The 24,250-nt window shown below is 44.1% G+C and overlaps 1 protein-coding gene across 2 annotated transcripts in view; it reads left to right on the top strand.

The window, feature by feature from the left end:
* Nostrin (nitric oxide synthase trafficking) overlaps nucleotides 1–20,313 on the top strand; it is a 50,587-nt gene extending 30,274 nt beyond the window's left edge. For both annotated transcript variants that reach the window (XM_057755220.1, XM_057755221.1), the window contains 9 exons: nucleotides 1,370–1,495; nucleotides 6,670–6,768; nucleotides 6,874–6,999; nucleotides 11,760–11,868; nucleotides 13,143–13,231; nucleotides 15,204–15,329; nucleotides 16,231–16,345; nucleotides 17,208–17,294; nucleotides 20,109–20,313. In XM_057755220.1, coding sequence (XP_057611203.1) covers nucleotides 1,370–1,495; nucleotides 6,670–6,768; nucleotides 6,874–6,999; nucleotides 11,760–11,868; nucleotides 13,143–13,231; nucleotides 15,204–15,329; nucleotides 16,231–16,345; nucleotides 17,208–17,294; nucleotides 20,109–20,245 — 1,014 coding nt within the window. In that variant the 3' untranslated portion in view covers nucleotides 20,246–20,313. The remainder of the gene's footprint in view (nucleotides 1–1,369; nucleotides 1,496–6,669; nucleotides 6,769–6,873; nucleotides 7,000–11,759; nucleotides 11,869–13,142; nucleotides 13,232–15,203; nucleotides 15,330–16,230; nucleotides 16,346–17,207; nucleotides 17,295–20,108) is intronic.
* The last annotated feature ends 3,937 nt before the right edge of the window (nucleotides 20,314–24,250 follow it).

Genomic DNA, 24,250 nt, shown 5'->3' with positions numbered 1-24,250 from the left:
TCAAAACGTCCTTAAACATAAAGAGGGTCAGTCATAAAATAATAATAATAAAAAAAGCCTGCCCTTGAAACTTCTAAACTGCTAACACCAGGAGGGTGCATGAGAGCCACCTGAGGACCTGCAGCTAGCCCATTACAGAGCTAGCTAACGACTGACTATCTATCTCTACTGGGGGCCCTAGAAGTTGCTACTTTATTTATTTATTTATTTATTTATTTATTTATTTATTTATTTATTTTTAAAGATTTATTTATTATGTATACAACATTCTTCCTCCATGTATGCCCGCACGCCAGAAGAGGGCGCCAGATCTCATTACAGATGGTTATGAGCCACCCATGTGGTTGCTGGGAATTGAACTCAGGACCTCTGGAAGAGCAGCCAGTGCTCTTAGCCACTGAGCCATCTCTCCAGCCCCGAAGCTGCTACTTTATAAATACCAGTTCATACCTAAGGACATGAAAGTTGTGAATCATTTGTACAATCCAAATCCTCATTTCTCAGAAATGGAATTGCTTGTCTGGACATTTCCATTAGTCGTTTCAGCGATTGTGGTTCAGGGAGTTCGACATTGACTTGATTTCCCAAAGACTTAGTAATCAGAAAGCAGATGTCATAGAGGGGACTGTTTATGAGGGGCAGATCCTTGGAGAGCAAAATGAAAGGAAACCACATGTCTTTAACGAGAAGCTAACATGGGGACGGATCTCAGGCTTAGTGTTGTAATGGTGTCAGATACATGATGCGCTATGTATCTCACATGTATTACTATATTGAATCCTCCTAACCACTCAGTGAAGTGGGCGCAGTCATCCCCATCAGAGATGCAAAACAGTCTCTGTAGCCCATGAAAGTGAGGTCACTTCTCCTGCGACAGAAATAAGACTTCTGATCCATGGTGCCTCATTCCAAAATTCTGCTTCTAGCTGTATAACGACGGTTCGGTTCCCCATCATGGAAATAGGTTTGAAATTTCTATGAGTCAACAAGTCTCTGCTCACACTGGGAAGGAAGGAGAAAACCATAGGATGTGCCAGTAGATTGCAGGTGGGGTTCTCGGACCTCCTTTGTAAATCGTCAAATTCAGTCATTTGGCCTTAATGTGAGGGATGTGGACAGATCACTTCATGTTTGAGGATTCAGTTAAAATTCAGTTTCTTCAAACACAAAACTGGAGGTTTATTGAGAGGACATTGAATGTCCTTTAATAGTTTCAGAAAAAAAAAAAACCTAGGTTTTGTCTTCTGCGGTAACTATCATTTATAGAGAGCTGAAGCTGAGGAACACTGGGCCACATGTGGTTCATGGTATGCCAAGAGCTCTCTTGTAAATATACCGATGACTGTGTGACTCTGATATTTGACTTTAGCTCCTCAACAAACTGAAAAAATCCACTGAGAAGTTGGAAAAGGAAGATGAAAGTTACTACCAAAAAAACCTGGCCGGCTATTCTACTAGACTGAAATGGGAGAGCACGCTGGAGAGCTGCTACAAGGTACGTCCAGCGTTCATAGTTTTCCTCTCCCCAGGTCATTTGTGTAACCTTGGGAGTGAAGATTGGCTCTGTATTCATGAGATCTGCCTTCTTTCTTAGCTCTGATTGGCTCCGCATTCTCGAGATCTGCTTTCTCTCCGAGCTCTGATGCTCATTTGTAGTATGGCGTTAGACAGTCCGCCTTCCCGCTCCTTGTTTCCATCTCTCCATGAGCACAATTACCAGTGAGAGTTCATGTGCACCATTAGCCAGGGTTTCTGCTCCTAATTCTCAATGGAGTCTAAGCTAACATCAAAGAAGTTCTATCCAAGTAGAGTGTAAATTAAGACTTAGGTGTTAGAGATTCAGACTGGAATTTCAGCAGACTCAGTGTTCATGTATGGAGTTTTCTGCTTTGGGCATTTGTTAGACAAGTAATATATAACAACAAAAAAGATACTAACTCAAAACCTTAAAAGTGATCGTTGGTAACATAGAGATACACAGAGGAGGAATTCTGAATTCTGTGAGATGGAGCGGTTACTCTGTGGTTAAGAGCACTGGCTGCTCTTCCAGAGGCTCCTGGTTCAATTCTCAGCACCTGCATGTCAGTTCACAGTCATCTGTGATTCCAGGCCCAGTGAGTCTGACACCCTCTTCGGGTCTCTGCAGTCACTGCATTTGTGTGGTTTATATACATATATGCAGGCACCATACCCACACACATAATTTTTTTTAAAAAAAAATCTTTTTGTAAAGGAATAAATTGTGTCAAATTGACAAAAATAGGCAAAGATATGAACACACAAATTGCAAAGGGAAAACTCAAAATCACAGCTAAGCACATGAAAAGACAGTCATGTGTCAAAATTAGGGAGTGAGAATATCTAGTATTAGCAAGGATGTTAGAAAATTAAACTCTTGAAGCTTTGTAATGAGATATTTAACAGTATCTGAGAAAACAGAAAAGTGGCTTTGCCCATAATATAGAAGTTCCCATGTAGGGGTCCATCCTGAAGAAAAGTTTAACCTGTACTTCAATACTGAGGTATAAGAATATTTATTGCAAGATAGTTTATAATTAGATGGTGAGAAATCATTGCACTCCGTCTTCATGCCTGCCCATAGAAAACTCTTAAAATGTGCTCTAATTCATAAAGTAGGCCAATTTCCAGCTACAAATAAACCAAGCCTATATTTAAATAGTAATTAGCCTCAAAACAATGATATTACGGAAAAACAAATCATTTATACATCCACGTAGAGAGGTTTCAACTCACACCTGATGCATATCGAGTTGATACGTCTGTAAATAGAGTGTCCAGACCTGGGCTGAACCAGGGAGAGGGAACTCCTGGTGGGAATACCGCAGGGCTGCAATGCACAGCCATTCCGCTTGTGAGTGACTCCTGAGAAAGCAATATAACCATTTCCAGTCCTAAATCTACTTCAGATATAGAAGCGCAGCTTTGCTGAACTCTGCAAGTCAACACAAACATTACCATTGTCCCAGCTAGGTTCCTATTGCCATAATAAAACAGGATGGCAACTTGAGGGGGAAAGGGTTTATTTGGCTTACAAGTTATGATTCATCATTGGAGGACACCCAGGCAGAAACCTAGAGGCAGTAACTCAGGTGGAGACCATGGAGGAACTCTGCTTACGGTTTTTCTCTCTAGGGCTTGCTTCATTATACAGACCAGAACTACGTCCGCAAGGGCGAAACCACCTACGGCGGGCTGGGTCTTCCCACTTTTATCAGTAATCAAGAAAATGCCCCCAAAGGTTTGCCTCTACACTAATTGGATGGGCGCATTTTCTCAATTAACCTTCCTTCTTCTGAGATGACCCTAGCTTATACCAAGTTGACAAAACCAAACCAAACCAAACCCAAAAGTAGCCAGTATAATCATATGAAACAATAAGCAACTCTGGTTGGTAAGAACTTAAATATTTTTGTTTCACTTTTGTCTATGTGTTCTAAGCTTTAAAAAATGTTTAAAACAGTTACTATAATAGTCTTTAGAATGTATAGTGTGTGTATGTGTGCGTGTGTGTGTACATGCGTGTGCGTATGTGTGTGTGTGTATATGTGTGTGTGTGTGACTTTAAGATAGTGTCTCAAAGCACAGAGTGCCTGTTAAAATTAGCCTCTGGATGATGCTAGGAAGGGTCCAGGTAACTTCTAGGCATACTATAGCTTGAAGTCCCCGCTATGGAACGAGTAGGATACACCTTCTGTTTGAAAGCAGATCAAATGAAAATGCAGCCCCTCCAAGATCCCCTGTGAGTTCCCTGAGGCCAGAGCAGCAGAAACTGAAGAGAATAATTGAAGAAGGCGAATTATACGAGCCCAGACAGGCTCTCAATCTGCCATCCCTTGGTAACTCTCTGACCACGCTTCCTTCCCCTGTGCTGTCAAACAGCTGGAGGCCCTCCAGAATGCCTTGTCTCTCCATCAACCATTTCTGTGCAGAAAGAACAAGACGCCAGGAAGCAATAACTCATTAAATGAGATATGGATTTTCCCCTTTGCACAGAGGAATTCATTTCTGCCTCTTCTCGTGAACAAACACAAATCATTTTAATGATTTCCCTGAAATGTAATTAAAGCTGTTAAACATCCCCATCTCTACAAAAGGACACCAGTTATTCTAATCTCAGATTGATGCTTTGGTTCTGTGCTTATCAATGTAAAGAAACAGCGACTCCCTAGAGTTCCGTGTATTCGAAGCCTGATTTTTATTCCCCACGTCCACATCCTTTGCCTGCATTGCTAGACTGCAACAACCAATTTCTAGGTTTTTAAAAGTAGAATAAGGACTTCTTTTTTCCTTTTAAAGGTGATCCAAACCAATGAACTGCATTTGTCTTGCATGTTTGTTAGGAGAAATTTTAAATCTACTAATCTGTTTGATAGGCTATTCCTCTGTGTCTTTAATTCTTTATTGGGAAGGCAGAAGGACAATTGGTCACATTCAATTTGCTGATGCCTGTGATTTTAGGGGAAGTCTCAGGAGAGACTGGCAATTGCAGAGGCACTGGGCTCTCTCGACTAACAAAAAATGGTGTAGCTATCTAATCAGGTGGCTATGAGGGCGCAACCGCCGGCTTCCCATCAAAATGTCCGGGATGGGGGGAGGATCTGTATTCCTGGTGGTACAGAGGTGTTTTGTTGCGGTTGACTGTTTGGCTGCTTCCATTTGAAGACACATTAAAATGATCCTATACCAATAAACAAATCACAGCATACAATACACTGGGTTATCATTTCCCCCTTAAAGGCACAGCTACAACATAGGTGGACTTTAAAGCTACATTTGATGATTCGTCCTGTTTGAGACCTACAATAGTCAAGTTTAGAGAGGGAGAAAGTGGAACGCTACCTGCCAGGGGCCGGGAGGAGCAGGGACAGACAGTCATTACTTCATGGGTATAGATGAAAAGTGGCGGGGAGATGGTGCTGATGAGGGTTGCAGAGCAAAGCAAATGTTTTTCAGAGTAGCGAACTGTATCTCTAAAATGAGGCTGCCTATATTATGTAAACCTTATCTCAGCTAAAAATGTAAATTCAAACTGCAAGCGTTGGTGGCTATGTCCAACAGATAAATAATAGCACAAGGATGTAGGAGGACACCAACTGATCAAGCCAGGGGCAACTTTGACTTTGTGCTGCCCTGCCTGCTTACCAAAAGCCTGGATACCCAGTCATCCTTCTTCCTTGGGGCAACGATACCCACTGATTTTCCCAGAGTCTTGACCTTATCAAAAACACCTGTGGAAAATGTTGTCCCAGATACCTGCCATCTCTGTCAAAGCTCACAGTCCTCTGGGCATCTATTCTGCAGCCTGCACTGTTCCAACATGGCCTATAAATCTCCTCTGATCACTTCAGCTACCCTCGGTTTCTGAAATTCTCCATCCATCCTGAAAGCCACAAACCGCAAGTGAGAGCCAAGAGTCCAGTAACTTACTTGCTCTAGAATGTTAATGGCCAGCGAAGCTATCCGCATAACCTTAACAAGGCTAACAAGCGTGTGCTCCTCACTTCCTTATTCACCCTTGCTAGCTAAAAGTCATAAAAATCCAGCTGTGGAATTTTTGTTACCCTGCATGTAATGAGGAGGCCGTGTTCTTACCTTTAATCAATAGACTCTGATCCCCAAGGTCTAATAAAGGTTAGCATTAAGAACTCATTGAAATTAGAGATTCCACTCTTATCATATGGTTTCTTGAAGATTAGAGAGTGGGGACTGGAGAGATGATTCAGTGGTTAACACAATGCGTCCTCAGGCACACATGTGACATACACACATATGTACAGACAAAACACTCATATGTCGAGTCCCGTGTTGGGGTGACATCTGTTGGGGGTCCAGCCTCAATGGTTTGTACGTTCTAGGGTAGGGGATGTGTGGATTAGAAATGTTAGGCAGGAAAGAACAGAAACACAAAAGAAATAGAGACACAGAAGAGAGTTGGGAGGGCGACCCGGTGAATTCTGAATCCACCAGCATGTGTTTTCCATACGCTTTATATATGGAAAGAAGGGGCAGAAGGCAAGACTTCTTTACCATGATACAAACAAGGAACAAACAAAGTAACTACTTCCTCAATACCCAAACATCAAATTACTATAACCTGAGTTAAATAGGATACATCTTCTGCTTGAAAGCAGATCAAATGAAAAGGCAGCCCCTGCAAGATCCCCTGTGAGTTCCCTGGGGCCAGCGCAGCAAAAACTGAAGAGAATGAACATTGCTTCTTGTGTGCCTTGCTTCTATTGTTAACAATTTTGGAAGTATTTGGTGTCTAGAAGCATTTCTAGGAGACGGAGATGGGTCTTCGTGGGAGTTAGTCTCTTGTAAAACATCAAAGGTGCATCTTAGTGCCCTCGTTTCTCTTTTTCTCCTTTCTCGCAGACAGCCGGTAACTTGTAGCATCTGCCCCCATGCTGTGTGCAGGCAGAGGAACATAGGGAAGTTTAGGCATTAAATCCATCTTCAATGGCAGTATTGGGACAGGCAGCAAGTCAGATCCCTGCCCTGGGATTCTCCTTGCGCTGCAGTTTGGATGTACCGTAGTGAAAGACAAATCGGGACAGTTTGCTCAGGGTATCTCACGATGTGGGAGGGGTGACCAGCTCTGTGAAGCCAATGTTTGATCTTTCCTCATTTTTTCCTTCTTCTCTCCAGAGCATGCTGGAGCTTGAGAAGGAAAGGATTCAACTTTTATGTAATAATCTAAACCAGTACAGCCAACACATCTCTCTTTTTGGACAAACGCTGACCACGGTGAGTGGCAGAAATGGATCCATTCCTGGTGTGTATGATGGAGGGGAGAAGGATGGAGGGAAACAGTTCCTCACCCTCCCCACTCTCCTCTGCTCGGTGTTACAGTGCCACACACAGATCCACTGTGCCATCAGCAAGGTTGATGTTGAGAAAGACATCCAGGCTCTAATGGAAGAAACTGCAATCCTGTCTACAGAGAACAAATCCGAGTTTCTACTGACTGACTACTTTGTAAGTATGAGCGACAGGAAGTGACCTTCACAGGTCACCTTGGCCATGCATTGAGAAGTCAAGTGAAAACAATTCTAAAGCAAATATCTTCTTCCCCACCCCCAAACCCAGTCTCCTGTAGCCCACAGCTGACCTTTGAACTCTTGATCGCCCTGCTTCATCCTCCCAAGAACTGGGATTACAAGCATGTGTCATCATGCATAGACGGAACTCTCTTCTTTTGTAAATAAAATGTTATTTTTTCCACAGAGTTATAAATAACCATTAACAATAATCCGTGGGTTACAACTGCAGCGATACTTCATTGAAAAGCTGGCTAAGCTTTAGAATCTTCTTGGGGCTTTGTCTTGGTCCGTCTTGCATGCTGCCAGAACAGAATACAACAGACTTGGTAACTAACAGAGATTAGAAATTTAGGTGGATTATGGTTCTGGAGGCTGGGACGTCCTGGGTGGTTGAGTCTGTTGAGGATCTTCTTTGATGCATCATAACAGGACAGGAAAATGAATCATATGGGTGAGAGAGCAAGGATTGAACTTGCTTCTAGAACAAACTCATTCCCATGACAATGATTAGTCCATTAACAAGAAGAGTCCTCATGTCTCATTTCTGAAAGTCTGATCTTCTCAGTACTTCAACTTGAGGGTCTTTCTTTCTTTCTCTCCTTTTTCTGTTTTCTTTTTATCTTTTTTTTATTCTTGTCTCATACAATATATCCCAACTGCAGCATTTATATATATATATATACACACACACATATATATTTACACACACACACATATATATATATACATATGTATAGATGCCATTATACTTTACCCCATGGCCTTACCTTCTTCCTCTTTATCATGCTTGCTATTCTCCTACCTCCTCCAAAGCAGACTTTTCCTTCTGCTTCCAGGCCACATGTGTTCCACTGCTCTCTTTATTCTCCCACCTTGTCCTCCGCTCTCATAGTTCCCTTTCTATCTCTACTTTCTGAATCTGTATGCTTGTGTGTGTGCGCGCGCACGTGCACACACACATTTAATTTTTTGTTTGGTTTTACTTTGTTTTTCCAGATAGGGTTCCTCTGTAGCTTTTGGAGTCTCACTCTGTAGACCAGGCTGGCCTTGAACTCACAGAGATCTACCACCTGTCTCTGCCTCCTGAGTGCTGGGATTAAAAGTGTGTGCCACCACCGCCCAGCACACATATTTAATTTTTGTAATGTGAATTTTCCATCTCTCTCTGGTAACACAAAGCAGCCTGCTTCCCTCTGGATGAGTGGCTTAAGATACCCAAAGCCATAGCACTCATAGAGGAAGCACAGTTCTGTGTAACTGGTCCCAGCAGAGACTTCTCGCCATGGTCTGTGTGTCAGAAGTCAGTAAGTGCAACCCTTACTCAAAGGAGAAGAGATGTAAGACCCGAGCACGGGGGAAATTGGCACTTTTTAAAGATTCCTACCCTTGAAAAATTAGGACCAAACTGCCTGAGACCTCTTCTTAGGCCATTTGGGGGTTTCTGCTACAGGATAGTGTTTATTGCTGAAAACGGCCCAGTTTCTCTCAGCAGACCAAGTCGTCTTGCTTCTGTTACTCGTCCTCAGTCTTTTGGGTGTTTGCATTACAGGTGTGAGCTACACACTCAGCTTCTCAGAGTAAATTCTTTGACCTCCAGGAGCTAGCTGATCTAAAACAAACAACAAAAAAGAGCAAAACCAAACTTCTCCTTTCCCCAACCCCCCAAGTCTCTCCTGGCCTTCATGCTTGGAACTCCAGGCCCCAGGATCCTAAATTTTTCTCTTCTTTTTTGGCTGTCAAGGAGTGAATAAGCTCAGGGCCCTTCCCGTACATGGAAGTCAAGCGTACAACCCTGAGCTGTACACACCTTATACCTAAGAGTTGATGACTTCTGCTCTTTCCTGTGCTATCTGCTGGGACTTATCCAGGTTCCAAGCTCGCTCCCAGCTCTTACCGGGCTCTGATCTGCTGAGCCAATCTACTCATTCCCTCCAGCTGGATTCGATATACAGCCAACCCAGAGCCAAGAACCAGTACTCCTGCTCAGAGTGCAGAGACAGAGGGAGAAGGGAGAGGAAAAGAACTCTGACTCCGGACAAGACTAACCTTTCCCCCACACCCAACAGTCACCCAAGCAGTCGGCTGTTTCTTTATTGAGCCTTTTCTTTCCTACCTCGGCAAAGGTGAAGGGTGCTGCTAGCAGCCCTGTCTGCTTAGCACAGAAAGGGAGGCAGCGGGAATGAAAGGGGAGGGTGCTCTTCCCTGCCAGCTTTGGTTAAGCAGGTATTTCTAGACACACCTGCGTTTTCTTCCAAAGGGCAATGAAAATGCCTCCATCACCTAACTTATCAATAACATAAAGGTATTCTGGGGATTCGAGGGTTCCATTGCAGCATCAGGAGTTAGGACGGTTCATCTCTAATGGGTATGCTCATGGGAATTTATGTATTTTGAGAAACTTGGGTGCCCTAGAATTCAACCATGGTGGCTAAATCTGTCTCAGATGACTGACGAGGATTGCCATGCTATCCTTAAAGCTAAGCCTTCCAGCGTCTGACCTCACGGTCATCCCGGCAGTATGAACTGGCTTTTATCCAGTGCCGTGACATTTACTCAGATAGGAGCAAACGAGACCAGAGAGTAATCTGAGCTCCTACCGTGGAAGGCCAGTGACCAGTGTGGAGCTACTTGTCAATTCTGTAAACTCCATGCCTGAAGGATTGCAGCTTGACACACCTCTCTTGGTACTGCCCTTCTCCCGGTCAGTGTTTGGGGAAGAAGGACAGAATGTGGAGACACCCCATGTCCTCAAGTTGGTTTGTTCAAAGCAGAAAGGAAGGGGAAGACAGGGATGAAAATGAAAGGTGTCTTTTCCTTCCTCCAACATTGTGCGAACCCTCAGATGGGCGAATGGACAGCAAACCTCACCTGCTGTTTGCTTACCAGCGGTAGCCACGATGTCCACGATGTCCCCACGGGGCTGGCAAGATAGCAGGCAGAGTGAAGGCGTCGCTGCCCTGCCCGTAAGCACATTCCAAAGAGCCACATGTAGGAAGGACTGAACTAACTCCCATGACCTATGACCTCTGCAAACATTTGTAAATAAATAAACGTAATAAAGTTTTAAAATGCCACTGTCACCTTTGTCAATAAAAATAAGGCTATGCTGGGACATTTGGCTAGGATTCTATTGAAGTGCTAGGAGGTGGCATTCCTGGTAATGCACGTTTAAATGCTAGGTGTCCCCAGAACGTCCGGTGCGGGAGCCACATTGTGATGGCATTCCTCCAACGAGATCTTAGGACTAGAGTGAGGTGTCCTTAGGGCTTAGTCAAGTCTCACCTAATAGTACTGACAGCAGCTAAGGCCTCTACTCCAGGCAGCTCTCAGAAGCAGTGGTGGAGAATCTGGGGTCGGAGTATTATTTTTGTGTTTAGGGGTTGAATACCTGCCGGCTTCAGCCTGAACCTTCTTCCATATCTCAGTGTCACAGGTACGATGAGGGAAACACAGCCAAGCTCAGAGAGTAAGAGGTGGATGTGATAAAGACACAGGGAAACCTCCATTGTATGATACAGAAAGAAACCCTTTTTAGCAACCTCCTATTTTTATGGGGATCATGCTCTCATTCTACATCCTGTGTGACCCCCGCTCTGTGGAGGTTTCTCTAAAGCCAGGTTCTCTACCAGCACCCACAATTCTAGTCCTCCCCCCTCCCCGAGCAGTTCCCTCCTTCCTCTGTGGGTTGCTGTTCACTCGTGTTCAGCCACCTCCTGACCCACCAGCTTGACTGTTTTCTTGCCACCCAACCCGGAAGTAATCCACATGAGAACTTATACACCGCCAGGTCTTGTGACTCATGCCTGTAATACCAGCACTTGAGAGGCTGAGGCAGGAGGATTGCCGTAGGTTCAAGCCCGACAGACTGAACCAAATAGTGAGATCCTGTCTCAAGATGAAACAAAGCAAAATGAAACCACACAAACGTTGCAGCTTCCGCGCTAACCTCTCGTCTAACCGATACAGGCCCCCGTTTTCTTCTACCGTTCTTGCTCTTTCCTTTCTTTGCACTGTTTCTCCTGCAGAATGACCTTGGTCCTCCTTTCACCTCACCAGTCTACAGCCTTGGTGCGTGCACACACACGTGTGGCCTTGAGTGGCTGCTTCTCCTAACCTTGTGCTTGGGGAACTAACCAGGTAATGCACAATCTGGGGCTGAGTATGCGTCCGAGCTCTAGTAATCCTGATAGCTAGCCAGCGCAGCATCCAGCGAACGCTTGCTCCGCTCCTGACACAGTCCTAACCTGAGGCATGCAGAGTCCTGCGGTGGATGATTAAAAGACTTGAGTTTGAATCAATATCAATTATGTCATGAAGCATGAGGTATCAGGCAAATAATTTATTTATCCAGAAGCCGAAGTCACCATAGAAAATCTCTTCCCCCAAGAATCCTTTGCTTTATTAAATAGAATGCTCAGCTGTGTGCTGATGAATTGTGAACAGGATGTGACCTTATTAATCAGGCCTAAAACATAGAACAATGTGCGTGAACCAAATATTACCTTCATTTTTCAATCTCGCCCTCTCTGGTGAGACTGAAAAACCATCAAACATGATGAATAAGAATAAAACCAGCAAATACAGTATAAGAGTAAAAACCATCAAATATAATGAGAATTTCAGAAAAAACTCTAAGTAGTGACTCTCATTTGTTTCCCTTAAGTTATTAAATGTCATTTTTTTCCCCTTCCAAAGGAAGAAGATCCAAAGAATACAATGGATAAAGAGAGACGGAAGTCATTGATAAAACCGAAATTGCTGAGACTGCAAAAAGACATCGAAAAGGCCTCAAGGGACAAAGAAGGTGTGTGATTTTCATGCCCCAGAACCGTGGCTGGCCTGGAACTCACTCCACGGAGCAGACCAGGCTGGCCTCACACTTTTGTCCTGTCTCTGCCCCTCGAGACAGTAAGACTGCTGTGGGCTGAAACACAGGCTGGGCTACATAGGGACTTGAAGGCCAGTCCAGCATAGAGTGAGACCCCAATCTCAAAACACCAAAATAAGGAAGACAAAAAAGTAGAAAAGGACACTTTGGTCAATTTATGAGAATTTTGTAAGTAGTTCACTGCTCTGCTTTAGCAATGTATGGTTTCATTGTTTCTCAAAGTGACTGGGATGAGAGACGATTTGTGAGATGTAGACATGATTTGGGGGTTTCATTTCTGTCCTTTTACTAATGTTTGAAATGTTATAACAGTTATTCACGCCAAATCCTATACTTGGGAGTCAGAGGTGAAATATTACGTGAACTAATCCCAAGGCAGGACAGACAACAAAACATCCTCACATTCACAGTCCAGTTTCTTGGCGTGGATCACAGGGTTTCTTTTGACGTGACTAGGAAACCCAAGATAGGAAATGCTGCAGGCCTAAAAGGAACACGGGGGAAGAACCTAGCAGGATCGTGTAAATGTGAGGATTATTGGAATAGGCCAAAGGAAACTCAAAATCTTATCCTGAAAAATACTGTCAGATCCTTTAAGCACGGGTATTTCTCTAATTTCATCCAAGTAGAGTAGCGATAAATGAGCTGTATGTTCGCTAATCATCTCCATTGAGTGAAGGCCCACGACGGCTACACCGAGAAGCCCTTCCCCCACCCAATCCACCTCCATTTAGGGAGTCCCACTGGAACACGAATAATAAAACCCAGAGACAGACTGGGGTTCAGCCTGAAGACCAGAAAAGCAAAGCAGCCAAGCCACTAGCGAGCTCTTACCTCTATGAAATCTTTAGACTGAAAGGAGCAAGTTCCTGTCTCATCCCACCTTATATTCCTCTCCAGCACTGGGATTAGAGGCCTGTACCACCACTGCCTGGCCTCTGGGGCAGACTAGTGTGGCGGCTGGGATTAAAAGTGTGTACCGCCACTACTTGTCCTGTATGGCTGACTAGCGTGGCTGTTTTGCGTTCTGGTCTTCAGGCAAGCTTTACTTATTAAAATACAAATGAAATAACACCACATCCCCTGTGTGTCACTTCGAGCCTTCAGGATCTCTTTAAAGGTGACTGTTCCCTGTTACCACCCGACTAGGACTGGGTGAAAGGTGATCCAGCATGTGCTTTTATTTCCAGGCCTGGAACAGAAGCTTAAAACACTCTCTGGCAACTCTTCCTTCGCTGATGCCAAGAGCCAGAAGGATGCAGAGGCCTTAATGGACGAGGTAAACATTAGCAGAGTGCATTTCCTGAAGAGAGGGTTATTTTTAGACTATTTTTCAGCCCGCTTACCCTGTTTGCGGCTCCTTCCTGCTGAATCAAAACAACTGAGTAGGAGAGCTGAGATAGATAGCCTGCTCCTGCACGGGTTGTTGGGGGGCTGTGGAAGCTTCCTATCACCTAGAAATGTTTATTTTACTTTCTATAAAAGAGAGACACAATTGTGTCCTGAATAGAAGTCTCCAAAATAGAAGCATCCGTTAGTGGAATCCTAGGCACTGTGACCCTGTCAGGTGCCCGTAATCACCAGATCGCCAGCTTGCCATTCACAGAAGCTGATTCTTGGATTTAGCTTTGTTGGCCATAGAAACCTGGAATGTTACTGTTCTCATCTGCAAAATGGGAATACGGATACTATACCATAGAGCTTTTTTGAGGACGCATTGGTATCCAGAAATGCCACCGCAGTGCTCAGAGAAGGAGCTCAAAAGCTGATCGACAGCTTGTTCAACTTGATGATTATTTGCCTTTTACGGTGGTGGGATAGTATATGCACATAGCCATTTTGTGTTTTACTTTTAGTATAATGTCCAATATATTATGAGAGACTGTCCTCTGTTACGAAATGATCTTTGCACCGGGTGATTTTGCCCAATGTAAGCTAATGTAAGATTCTGAGCAGCCTCAGGCCTGCAGGCCTAAGTGGGGGCGTTCAGCAGGTTGGATGCATTACATCAGTTCTCAGTTAACGTTGAGCATATCGGGATGAAACCTCATCATGAAGAGGGGCCGCTAAAGTTATTAATAAGATTCTACTTTCCATTTTTTTCCTTCAACTGACATCAGAATCCTCTAAAAACAAGAAAAAAAGATATGGCTATAATCAGGAAGACGGCATGGGGGCGTGGCAAAGGAGGGCATGGGGGCGTGGCAAAGGAGAGCACAGGGGTGTGGCAAAGGACTCTGAGGAAGCAGGGAGGTATTTTAGAAGCAAACTTTTGAAGGACTTTGGGTGGGAGTGAGAAGGGGCTGGCAGAGGGCTTGTGCTGTGGTTTGCATGGTGGGACATGGGCTGCTGTTAATACAAGAAGAATTCAGGAAGGGTGGACATTTTTAGTAATGTCTTAAAGGATATAAGAACCCAGAAAACGTTTTTTTTACCTAACCTAACTTTCCTGAGGAAGTAGCTATCTAATAATTCTGGCCAACTTGGACGTTTGAGTAGTGGTTTGGTGAAAACCGGCAGATGCAGCCAACTATAATTTGTGGTGTGTGTGGGTGTGTGTGTGCGTGTTTTAAGTATAGATTTCCTTTAGTAGGAAGGCTGCTGCAGAAATGACCCTAATACTTTCTGTGAAAAGAAAGATCTCATTCTGTTTGCTTGGGAGCGGAGATCTGAAATACTACTGTAATGACCTGTGGGTATAGTTTACAGAAAGTCTTAAAACACACTGTAGGACATTTTGTGTGACAGCACAAAGTGTTCGATTAACTAATTCAATGCAAAGGATATCTACCAAAGCAGAGTCATAAAAGGCATGGCCACCGTCTCTTCGGTCGTCTTTGCATTGAGTTTTGCTGTCGTTGCCAGCATTAGACACGCATTAGCATCATTTGCTCACACACTAGCCTAGCTCACACAGAAGTAAAGAGACGAGTTAACCCCTGAGCTTGGGACTCTATCAGCAAGCATGAAGCTTCAGATGGTGGATGCCAAATCCCACAAAACTCTTCACCTCGGTGGAGAGGGACACGGGTGGTATTGACAGATTTCATAGTATTTTGTAGTATCCGGGTTCTTGGAGAGGTAAGGGTCTTGTTCTTTCAGCGTTTTTCATGTGTGTATTCATATGTGAGCTGAGTGTGTGTGTTTCTAGACCTCTTTCCCTTTGGAAGGGATCCTGAGATTCCTTTATTCACCGGCTGTGCCCTGTTCTCTTGACATTTCCTCCCATGACCACACGATGGGATCTACAGAACAGTTTGAAACTAGACCTTTTGCAAGCGAACTCCTACAAACTGTCGTCAGTGTTAGCAGACCTGGAGCAGAGGCCGAAACCCAGCCACCCCTGTAGCGCCTGCATCTTCAAGTGGAAGGAAAAGGTAATGCGGAGATCACTGGGATGGCTTAGCTGGACTGGCCAGGCGGAAGGGCTTACCAGAAAGTCAAGGCAGAAAACCCACCGTAACTTTCAAGCTGTACCTGTGCCCCAGTTCTTACTCCGGTGACTAAAATAAACTTACTTTTATCTCTGTTGAGAACACCGGCACTAAACCCAACTAAACACGTCCTTTGGAATGAGACTCAGTCGCTCAAGTGAAGAACTCGGGATTTCTCTCTCTTCAGACCTTAACTTTAGCTTTACAATGTGCTATTGTGGAACCTCCGACTAACTTAAAATGTTGGTATTCCGACAGACCTAGACTGTAAGATCGTATGGCAAGCATCAGGTTCATCTTAGCACAGTGGAAATGTTTAACCCAGTACATAACACCACACACACAGGTGTCCATGCAGGGCCACACTCTGGAAATTGTTACGCAGACAGCTACTGCTTGTGGCTAGTTTTGTGACATTCTAAAGGGAAGTAATAACCACACACCCAGTGTTGAAGGGACAGTATTCTTTCTGAGGAGAGTCATGAGTTCTCCTCAATCATTTTATTGGTCTCAATCATTTTATTGGGGACCCATTAAACTTGGGTTTCCAGAATTGCTGTGAACGTTTCTATTAGGCCCAGACATATAGGTCCAAATTGGAAATGCAGACTATAACATACAGTGATCATCTCACTCTGAAACTACTTTGCCTTTGGAACAAGAAAGCTTAAACACGGGGGGAGGGGGGGTCTTAGAATAGTTTGATTATTTATGCATCATCCCCATTTAAAAAAAAAAACAAACATAAATCCCAAGGAACTGACATACAGAGAACAGTGTTACATGGATATTTATAACGTGGTTGTTTAAAATGACTTTCTTTTTATAAACTCTATTTGCACAGGAGCACTCTCACACTTATGTAAGAATATCCCGGCCGCTTTTGACGACGAGATTAGAGAAAACTGTGAGCAAGGCACCTTCTGGCGGGCAGAACAGCCCTAGTTCTTCACCTTCAGGTAATCCAGTGCCCAAAATAATCATGAGCTTGTCCTCTGGGTGGGGTTCATCGCTATATTTAAATATGATTTCTAAGCTACATTCACCCATATTTACTAAAAAGAAATTACCTCTCAGCCGAGAGTGATGAATTTGTTAGCATCTGTAGTTCTGCATACAAACGTAGAAGGGAAGGTAGGAAGGCCTTACGAAAGAGTGCAGGCTGGGAACATCATTTTATAACATGAGAAACTATGTATGCACGTGTGCACGTACATATATACATGTGCACACATGTATACATACACACGGTCATTGACCCTCAGCTACACTTCACAATCTCAGCTCTCCAGTTTATTTGTTTTATTAAAAAAGAGTTTTAGTAAGACCCAAGGCATTGAGGTCACACAATCTATTCAAAAGCCACCAGTGAAATTTTTGAGAAACAGTTTCCTAATCAACAAAGGCTAATGAGACACACACGCTCAACTCTTCTCTTTCTCTACCTGGATGACAAAGTTGGCATGTTTTAAAAAGAAAAAATGCAGCTACCACACGCATTACCGAATGCTATCGACCATGTGCACACGGAAAGCAAATAATTTTAAATTGCCATTGTTATTAGTATAATAACAGTAATTTTCCTCCAGAATTAATATTTCCTGCATAATCTGAGTCTTCATTATATGATATGCACAGTTCATATAAATGTTGGGTATATTATAGATACTTATTGGACCAAGGAAGAAATATTAGATAAAATTATAAATTTTTTTCAGAAAATTCAAATTATGCACCACACTGTTAAACAAATAATTTCTGATTATGTTCATTTTACCTACTGAGTCACCATGGTAACTACAGCTTCATCCCAAACTCTAGCCTCTGGGTCCCGAGTCGGCAACAATCTTTGCAAGGCCTTGTATACCTTCCAAGCAAGGCAAGATGATGAGCTGAATTTGGAAAAAGGTAAGACTCGTTCTCATGTATTTTAATTGTTTTTTTTTCATGTTGAGATGCTTCCTTTGAATAAAATTTGTCTTACAAGGACAGCGTTAAGTTGTTCCTGGCTGAGGTTTTCAGAATAGAGACAAAGTGCATGAAATTAAGGCTTGTGTAACCTTAATTACCCAAGGTCATTTCATGTTTCAAAGTATGTGTCGGGCACTGTTGGGAGCATATCGTTCAATTATTATTCACAGAACCCTCTGAGATAGACATTATTTATTCCTATTTTATAGCTGAGAAGAATGTCACAGAGAAAAGTTCCGTACTCAGACTAAAATCACAAGCAGGAGCAGTGCAGGATTTGAGCTTAGAACTTAGTCATGTCCTTAACAGCACTGCTATACTGGGGCAGGATGCCACTCGTGGGGATTCACTGGAGACAGAACTCCACCTTTTTGTTTTTCAGATGGGAGAATTGCAGAAAAGTGAAGTAATAGCTCCCTTAGTATGACAGAAAGTTCTAGAGTCTGAGTCCATTGGTGCCCAGGTTAATGTTTGTTCCCCATTTCTCAGAAAAGAACCTGGAGCCCCTCTAAAGGATCAGGTCCCTTTGTGTCAGAGTATTTCCCAGGGAAGTGTTTTCCAGTAGACTATATAAACTAACACTCCTAAATAAGTACAAATGTCCAGCCTCCACTTTCTGCACATCTCTATGGTTGGATGTCCAAGCTAAGGCAGAGACCTAGAAATGTGCCCATGAAAAAGAATTATGCCATAAGAGAAGCTTATTATCCATGGCCATGGCTTCCAGAGCAATAGAAAACCAAGATGGAGAGTTGGGCAGCGGTGTCGCACGCCTTTAATCCAAGCTCTCAGGAGGCAGAGGCAGGAGGATCTCTGTGAGTTCGAGGCCACCCTGGCCTACAAGAGCTAGTTCCAGAACAGGCTCCAAAACTACAGAGAAACCCTGTCTCAAAAAAAAAAAAAAAAAAAAAGGAAAGAAAGGAAGAAAGAGAAAGAACAAAAAAGAAAATCAAGATGGATGTTGTAGCAAATAATTCCATGTTTCTTGTCTCTTCTTTCTTTGTTTTTTCAAGACAGAGTTGCTCTGTATAACAGCCTTGCTGTCTTTGTAGACCAGGCTGGCCTCAAACTCGCGGAGATCCGCCTGCCTCTGCCTCCGAGTGCTGGGATTAAAGGTGTGTGTACCACCACTACCCGGCTGGAGGGAACTTTCTAGTTACCACAGTCAGATTTAATCACCACAGGCCAGTCAGATTTCTCCTGGCTATCACTTCCCTTTTCTGAGAGTAAAAAAACACATTACTTAGAGACTACCCAAGAAATCAAAGGTCCCCAAGTTTATGTTTCAAAGTTTACATTAATTATCTTACTTGTATCAGTTCTCTGTTGGTTACAAAGCCACCTATGCGTTTTAGTCTAAGTAGCTCTTTTCAATGAAACATGGCACCAGATTTGTTTAAATTTCATCAAACAACCTACTGGCCTGAGTAAATTCTTTGGAGAGGGAAACTCAGAATCAGAATGAGCTCCTGTGAGAAGAAAGAGAAAACCGTGATTGGGAAGATAGAACGGTACCGTCACCTGTCCCTCCAGACCAGGGCTGGGCAGGGAAGAGTGAAGGAGACATCCGTGAGGATGGGGCTAAAGAAAAGCAGATGCTGGACCGGGAAGTGGGTGTTTCTTCCTTGATGTGTGGGAAGCAGCCTGGTAGTCGGCTTTTCAAAGCTGTGGCAAAATGCCTGAGAAAAACAGCTGAGGAGACGAAATGGCCAGTTTGGCTCCTGGCTTCCGAGGATTTGGTTTGTTTGGTTGTCTTTCAGGTCTGTGGGGAGGTCAAGGGAGGAAAGCTGTTCCATCCTCCATAGCTAGCAAGACGGGGGGTGGGGGTGGGATGGAGGGAGGAGAAGGGAGGGGGAGGGACGTGATGGGATGGCATTGACCTTTGAATGCAAGCCCTTCAGTGACCTTCCCGCAAACAGATCTCTGAACTGGTCATTCAATATGAACGCATTCATGAAGTCAGCAGCCTCAATATCCAATTCTCTCTCAACAGCACCACTGTCCGGGCACTAAACCTTCAACGCACAGACCGTTAGGGGATGCTTCATAAGCAAACAATAATATGCCCAGAGAGAGAAAAAGAATTCTCTCAAGCCAGAGGCTTAACTAAAGTGTGCTTGCCCACCCACCAAGTTTACAGTTACTAAGACCATGGTTACTTTTTTTAAAGGGCAACCAAAAATTAGACAAGAACTCTGTTAGGAGTTTGGCTTTACTTATTTCCTTCAAATGATTATCTCCAAATTGATGTTTTATTATTAAAGTCGTCTAAATTAATGAATGGAGGCTAGATTTCTACGTGAAACTGCAGAAAGACTGAAGCCAAATGTGACACAGGGAGTTATCACAATTTCAAGAAAGATTATTAATAGAGACACACTTCCAATGAAATAGTCTCAACTCTCATGGCCACCAATATGTATAACCCTTAAGGCATGGTCAGCAAGTTTGCTGACCACCCGTTCACTGCACATAAAAGGAGAAGCCAGCTGTGCGATTCTACCACAATTCTGATTTTATGCAAATCCTTAAACATCACTCCGTAATTCATTATTTCACCCTCTTTAGCATTCTCAGCCTCTCATGCACAGCACTCAGCAAACTGTGCTTCATCCGAATCAAATGCAGAAAGCAATGTTACTAAGCAGTTTCTTGGGTATGGAACTGTTCTTCAAAGCTCTTACCAACTTTGTGTGGCATGTGCTCAGGCTGCCCAGAACCATCGGTCTAACTCAGTGTGTGTCCTCACAGGAGACATTGTGACCCTACATGAGAAGAAGGAAGAAGGATGGTGGTTCGGCTCTTTGAATGGGAAGAAAGGCCATTTTCCTGCTGCCTATGTGGAGGAGCTGCCTGCAAAGGCTGGGAACGCAGCCACGCAGTCATAAAACAAGACTGGACACCTGGGGGGCCTTACGTGTTCTGTAAATGATGTGCTGCGAATAAAGAGGCACAGTTATCATCTTTGCGAGTTTTCCTTATGCAGTGGTGGTAGAGACCTGCCTGCATTCCACAGTACTTGGTGCTCAGAGGTATTAGCTCAAAAAGGATTAAATAAAAGACAGTTGGATTGAATGAAGCACAGAAGTTTATGGGTTCCTAGAATTCCTAAAATATAAGACCCTAGAGCCAACCCACTCATGACAAAACAGAGATGGTTATCCAGAGTGACTTCAGTCACTTGCCCGAAGTGACATCATTAACTGGGAGTACACAATAATTAAGATTTAGGTGCCTCTTTTCTTTAGCTTTGAGTGGTGACGAGAACCAGCAGGCCTATGAGGGGTCAAGCAAAGCCTGGGAAATAAGAAAGAACACAGACCAAAGCCAAATCTAGTTGTGACAGAGAAGCAGGATACAATATGATAGACACGGGTTGGGAAGCAGAATAAAGGATCAGGAGCCAGGCTCCAAAGTCCACTGGGCTGGTGCAACGCACCGCGTCCGTTTGTGCTCTATGCGCTACCACACAGTTCATGAACTGGGTAAGGGGCTGAAGATTGAAACACACACACAAAAAAAAGACAGACAGAGACACGGGTCATCCTTGAAACAAGAATGCCCCAAGAATGCCCCCTTTATTGCATACCAGAGCCACTTACATAGGGATCCTTAACTGATAGCCACGCCCTAGCCAAACCCACCAGAAACCACTCTCCTGCCATCAGGAACTCCTGAGGATCTCGTGCTCAGAGCAGCTGCAGGCTGTCTCAGAGCAGAGGAAACAAGTTGTTTAAAAGAAATTCAGGATCTGGGGGTTCACTGCTCCCAACAGGCTGGGGGGTAGGGGGGTGGCTGGGAGTGAGACCCTAAGAGGATCTCAGGGCAGAATGAAGTTTCAGCCAGAGCCATGACCTTCTGAGATAGCAACTTCCCAGCCCCTGCCCACCCCCAACAGCTCTCGGAGTGAGGTCAAATACAAGCCAGGAATGGCTTGGGAACTGAGGAAAAGCAAACAGGAAGGCAAGGAAGAAGGTGGTGTGTGGGATTTCACGCCTCCTTTCCTGTAGCAGAACATCTTCTGCCAATTGGGAAACTGGGTCATTGTGGAGGCAATAAATACCCTATGCAATTCCTACTGAAGGAACTCTAATGCCAATAAGAACTCAGCTGGAGCAGAAAGTGGAACCCAGCATTGCCCATCAAAATAGAATGTTTGTTGTTGTATGGTGTGGTGCGCTGAGGGGTGTGTGTATATGTGGTGTGTGTGTGTGTGTGTGTGTGTCTGTGTGTTGAGACAGGATCCTACTACCCAGCTCTGGTTTATTTGGAACTCACTATGCAGACCACAGGCTGGCCTTGAACTTGTAGAGATCTGCCTGCCTCTGACTCCACCTCCCAAGTTCCGAGATTACAGGCTGAAAAGGGACATGTATGCAGCTTCCTCAAATACATTTAATAAGAAGCTTGAGAAAGAAAGCAAACTCCCTCAAGGGCAACAGTACTTAATGGATGTGTTACAGTAGCCAGCCGCTTGCAGAGAATGGAGATCACACACTCTAGGGAATGAGAATTAGGATGTTGATGGAGACACGCATCTTCTCTGCCAAAAATATGCTTCCAAAGCATCTATATTTGCATTCATTAAAATCCTCTCATTTTCCTGTGCCCTCCTTTTGTCGAGGTCCGGCCTCGACATAAATTATCTCTCGGACCAGCGGGGAGGCGTGAGAATAAAGACACAACTCACATCATTTTATTGGGAGTTCTCAGTGATCCCTCATGAAATCCTGAGTTCACATCCTAAAAATTTACCCACGTTTATTCTCCAAACAGCTTTTATACCAAAACGTAAACTGGTGGGGGAAATTCATTAGCATTCCGTTTCCTAGGTAGTGGGATTTAGGTCACGTCCACAACTATGGCTGCTCTGTCAGGTAGACTGAATTAACACCTTTTCCCCAGGCCATCATGGGAATGACCTGGGCACTCTGCATATATGTTACAGTTGTGTAGCTTGGTCCTCTTGCGGGACTCCTAACAGTGGAAGCAGGAGATGTCCCTGACTCTTTTACCGGCCTTTGGGGCCCTACTCCCCATACTAGGTTGCCTTGCCCAGTCTTAACACACTGGAAGGTGCTTCGTCTTACTGCAACTTGATATATCATGTTTGTTGATACTCTGGGAGACCTATCCTTTCCTAAACAGAAGGGAGGAGGAGTGGCTTCGAGGGGTGGAAACTGAAGGGGGTGGGGGGAGAAACTGGGGGGAGAGGACGGAGGGGAAATCGCTGCTGGAATGTAAAATAAATATGTATAAGCCGGGCGGTGGTGGCGCACGCCTTTAATCCCAGCACTCAGGAGGCAGAGGCAGGCGGATCTCTGTGAGTTCGAGGCCAGCCTGGTCTACAAGAGCTAGTTCCGGGACAGGCACCAAAGCTACAGAGAAACCCTGCCTCGAAAAACCAAAATATATATATATTTGGCAGCCAGTGACCCAAGTGCAGTCCCGAGACTTTCTCAGTGCAGGCTTTTAAGCACAGACATTACAACCTGAGTTAACACATCTCAGGAAGCAAGAAAAGTTTGCCAGAAGCAGAACTAAAGAAGCTAAAAGCACCAGTCGGGCAGTGGTGGCGCACGCCTTTAATCCCAGGGAGGCAGAGGCTGTGGGATCTCTGTGAGTTCAAGGCCAGCCTGGTCTACAAAAGCTGGCTCCAGAACAGGCACCAAAGCTACACAAGGAAATCCTGTCTCAAAAAAAAAAAAAAAAAAAAAAAAAAAAAAAAAAAAAAAGCCAAAAGGCAAGGTTAGTACATTTGGGGACTTTCCCAGAACATGGTGTTAAGGTTTGGGGGCCTAGGGTCTGGGGGTGCCTGTTACAATAAAGGGAACTAGCTTAATCCAATGCATATACTTTATTCCTTTTACCACCAAGTTGGTTTAAGGACTGAGATGAAGCTGAAATTGTTGGGCCCCCACTCTATGCCATCCAGTCTAGAAGAAACTGCTTACTAGATGCTTGAACTAGGTCCACAAATGTCAACACTGGAGTTGGCTCACTGTACTGTTAAAATAATCTTACTGCGGTTTTACTTTCTGCAGTGTCAATCATCCACGGTCAACAGTCTAAAAACATTAAATGGAAAATTCTAGAAATAAAAAGTCCTACATTTTTAAACTGTATACTGAGTGGTGGAGTGTGACAAAATGTGGCACCACAATGTGACATCAGGTGAGCCGCTCTTGCTCAGCATATTCACACGAACATACTGCCCACATTAGTCGACGGAGAGCTAGCTTAGACGTCATCCACTATTAGAATATTTCAGTGTTGTGTTTGAGTAATTCTTAATAATGACTTGTCGCTATTACAATTGATTTTGCTGGTAGTTACTACAGATGACTCATTTGATTGGCAACATGGATTCAGAGACGCCTAAGGGGAGATGGTACATTAGGCTAGGGCATTTCCCAAGAGGATGGCTTGCTTTGAATAGGGGCAGCTAGCACCACTGTAGGGACCCAGACGGAACAAAGGTAGGAAAGGAGTGCAGTGCCACCCTCCCTAAATCTAACGCTGCTGCTGTCACTGCCCACGGCCACTAACCTCTCAATGGAGACTCACACCAGTTACTCTCCAGTGTCCCAGCCGTCAGCCTGAGACTGGCACTGTATCATTGGTCTCCTGTCTTCTGGGGCTTCAAGTTTCACGGCCTAAAGAGCTACTGGGTTCTTGGCATCTCCTGTATGCACACCACTCTTGAACCACTCGTCTCCAACCACGCAAGCCGACCCAGTGAACCTCCTGTAATTATGTGATGTATTGTTTTTGTTCTTCTAAAGGACCAAAATGTATTATTGTTGCTAACCTCTTCGTGTGTTTAACTTACAAAGATGAATGAATTCTACGGATATATATTTCATTTAAAAACTTTTCAGTTGTGTGCATGC

This window comes from Chionomys nivalis, chromosome 22, assembly GCF_950005125.1.
Source record: "Chionomys nivalis chromosome 22, mChiNiv1.1, whole genome shotgun sequence".
In the NCBI taxonomy this organism is placed as follows: Eukaryota; Metazoa; Chordata; class Mammalia; order Rodentia; family Cricetidae; genus Chionomys; species Chionomys nivalis.
The sequence above is the reverse complement of the archived record's forward strand: the minus strand, read 5'-3'. Positions and strand labels throughout refer to the sequence as shown.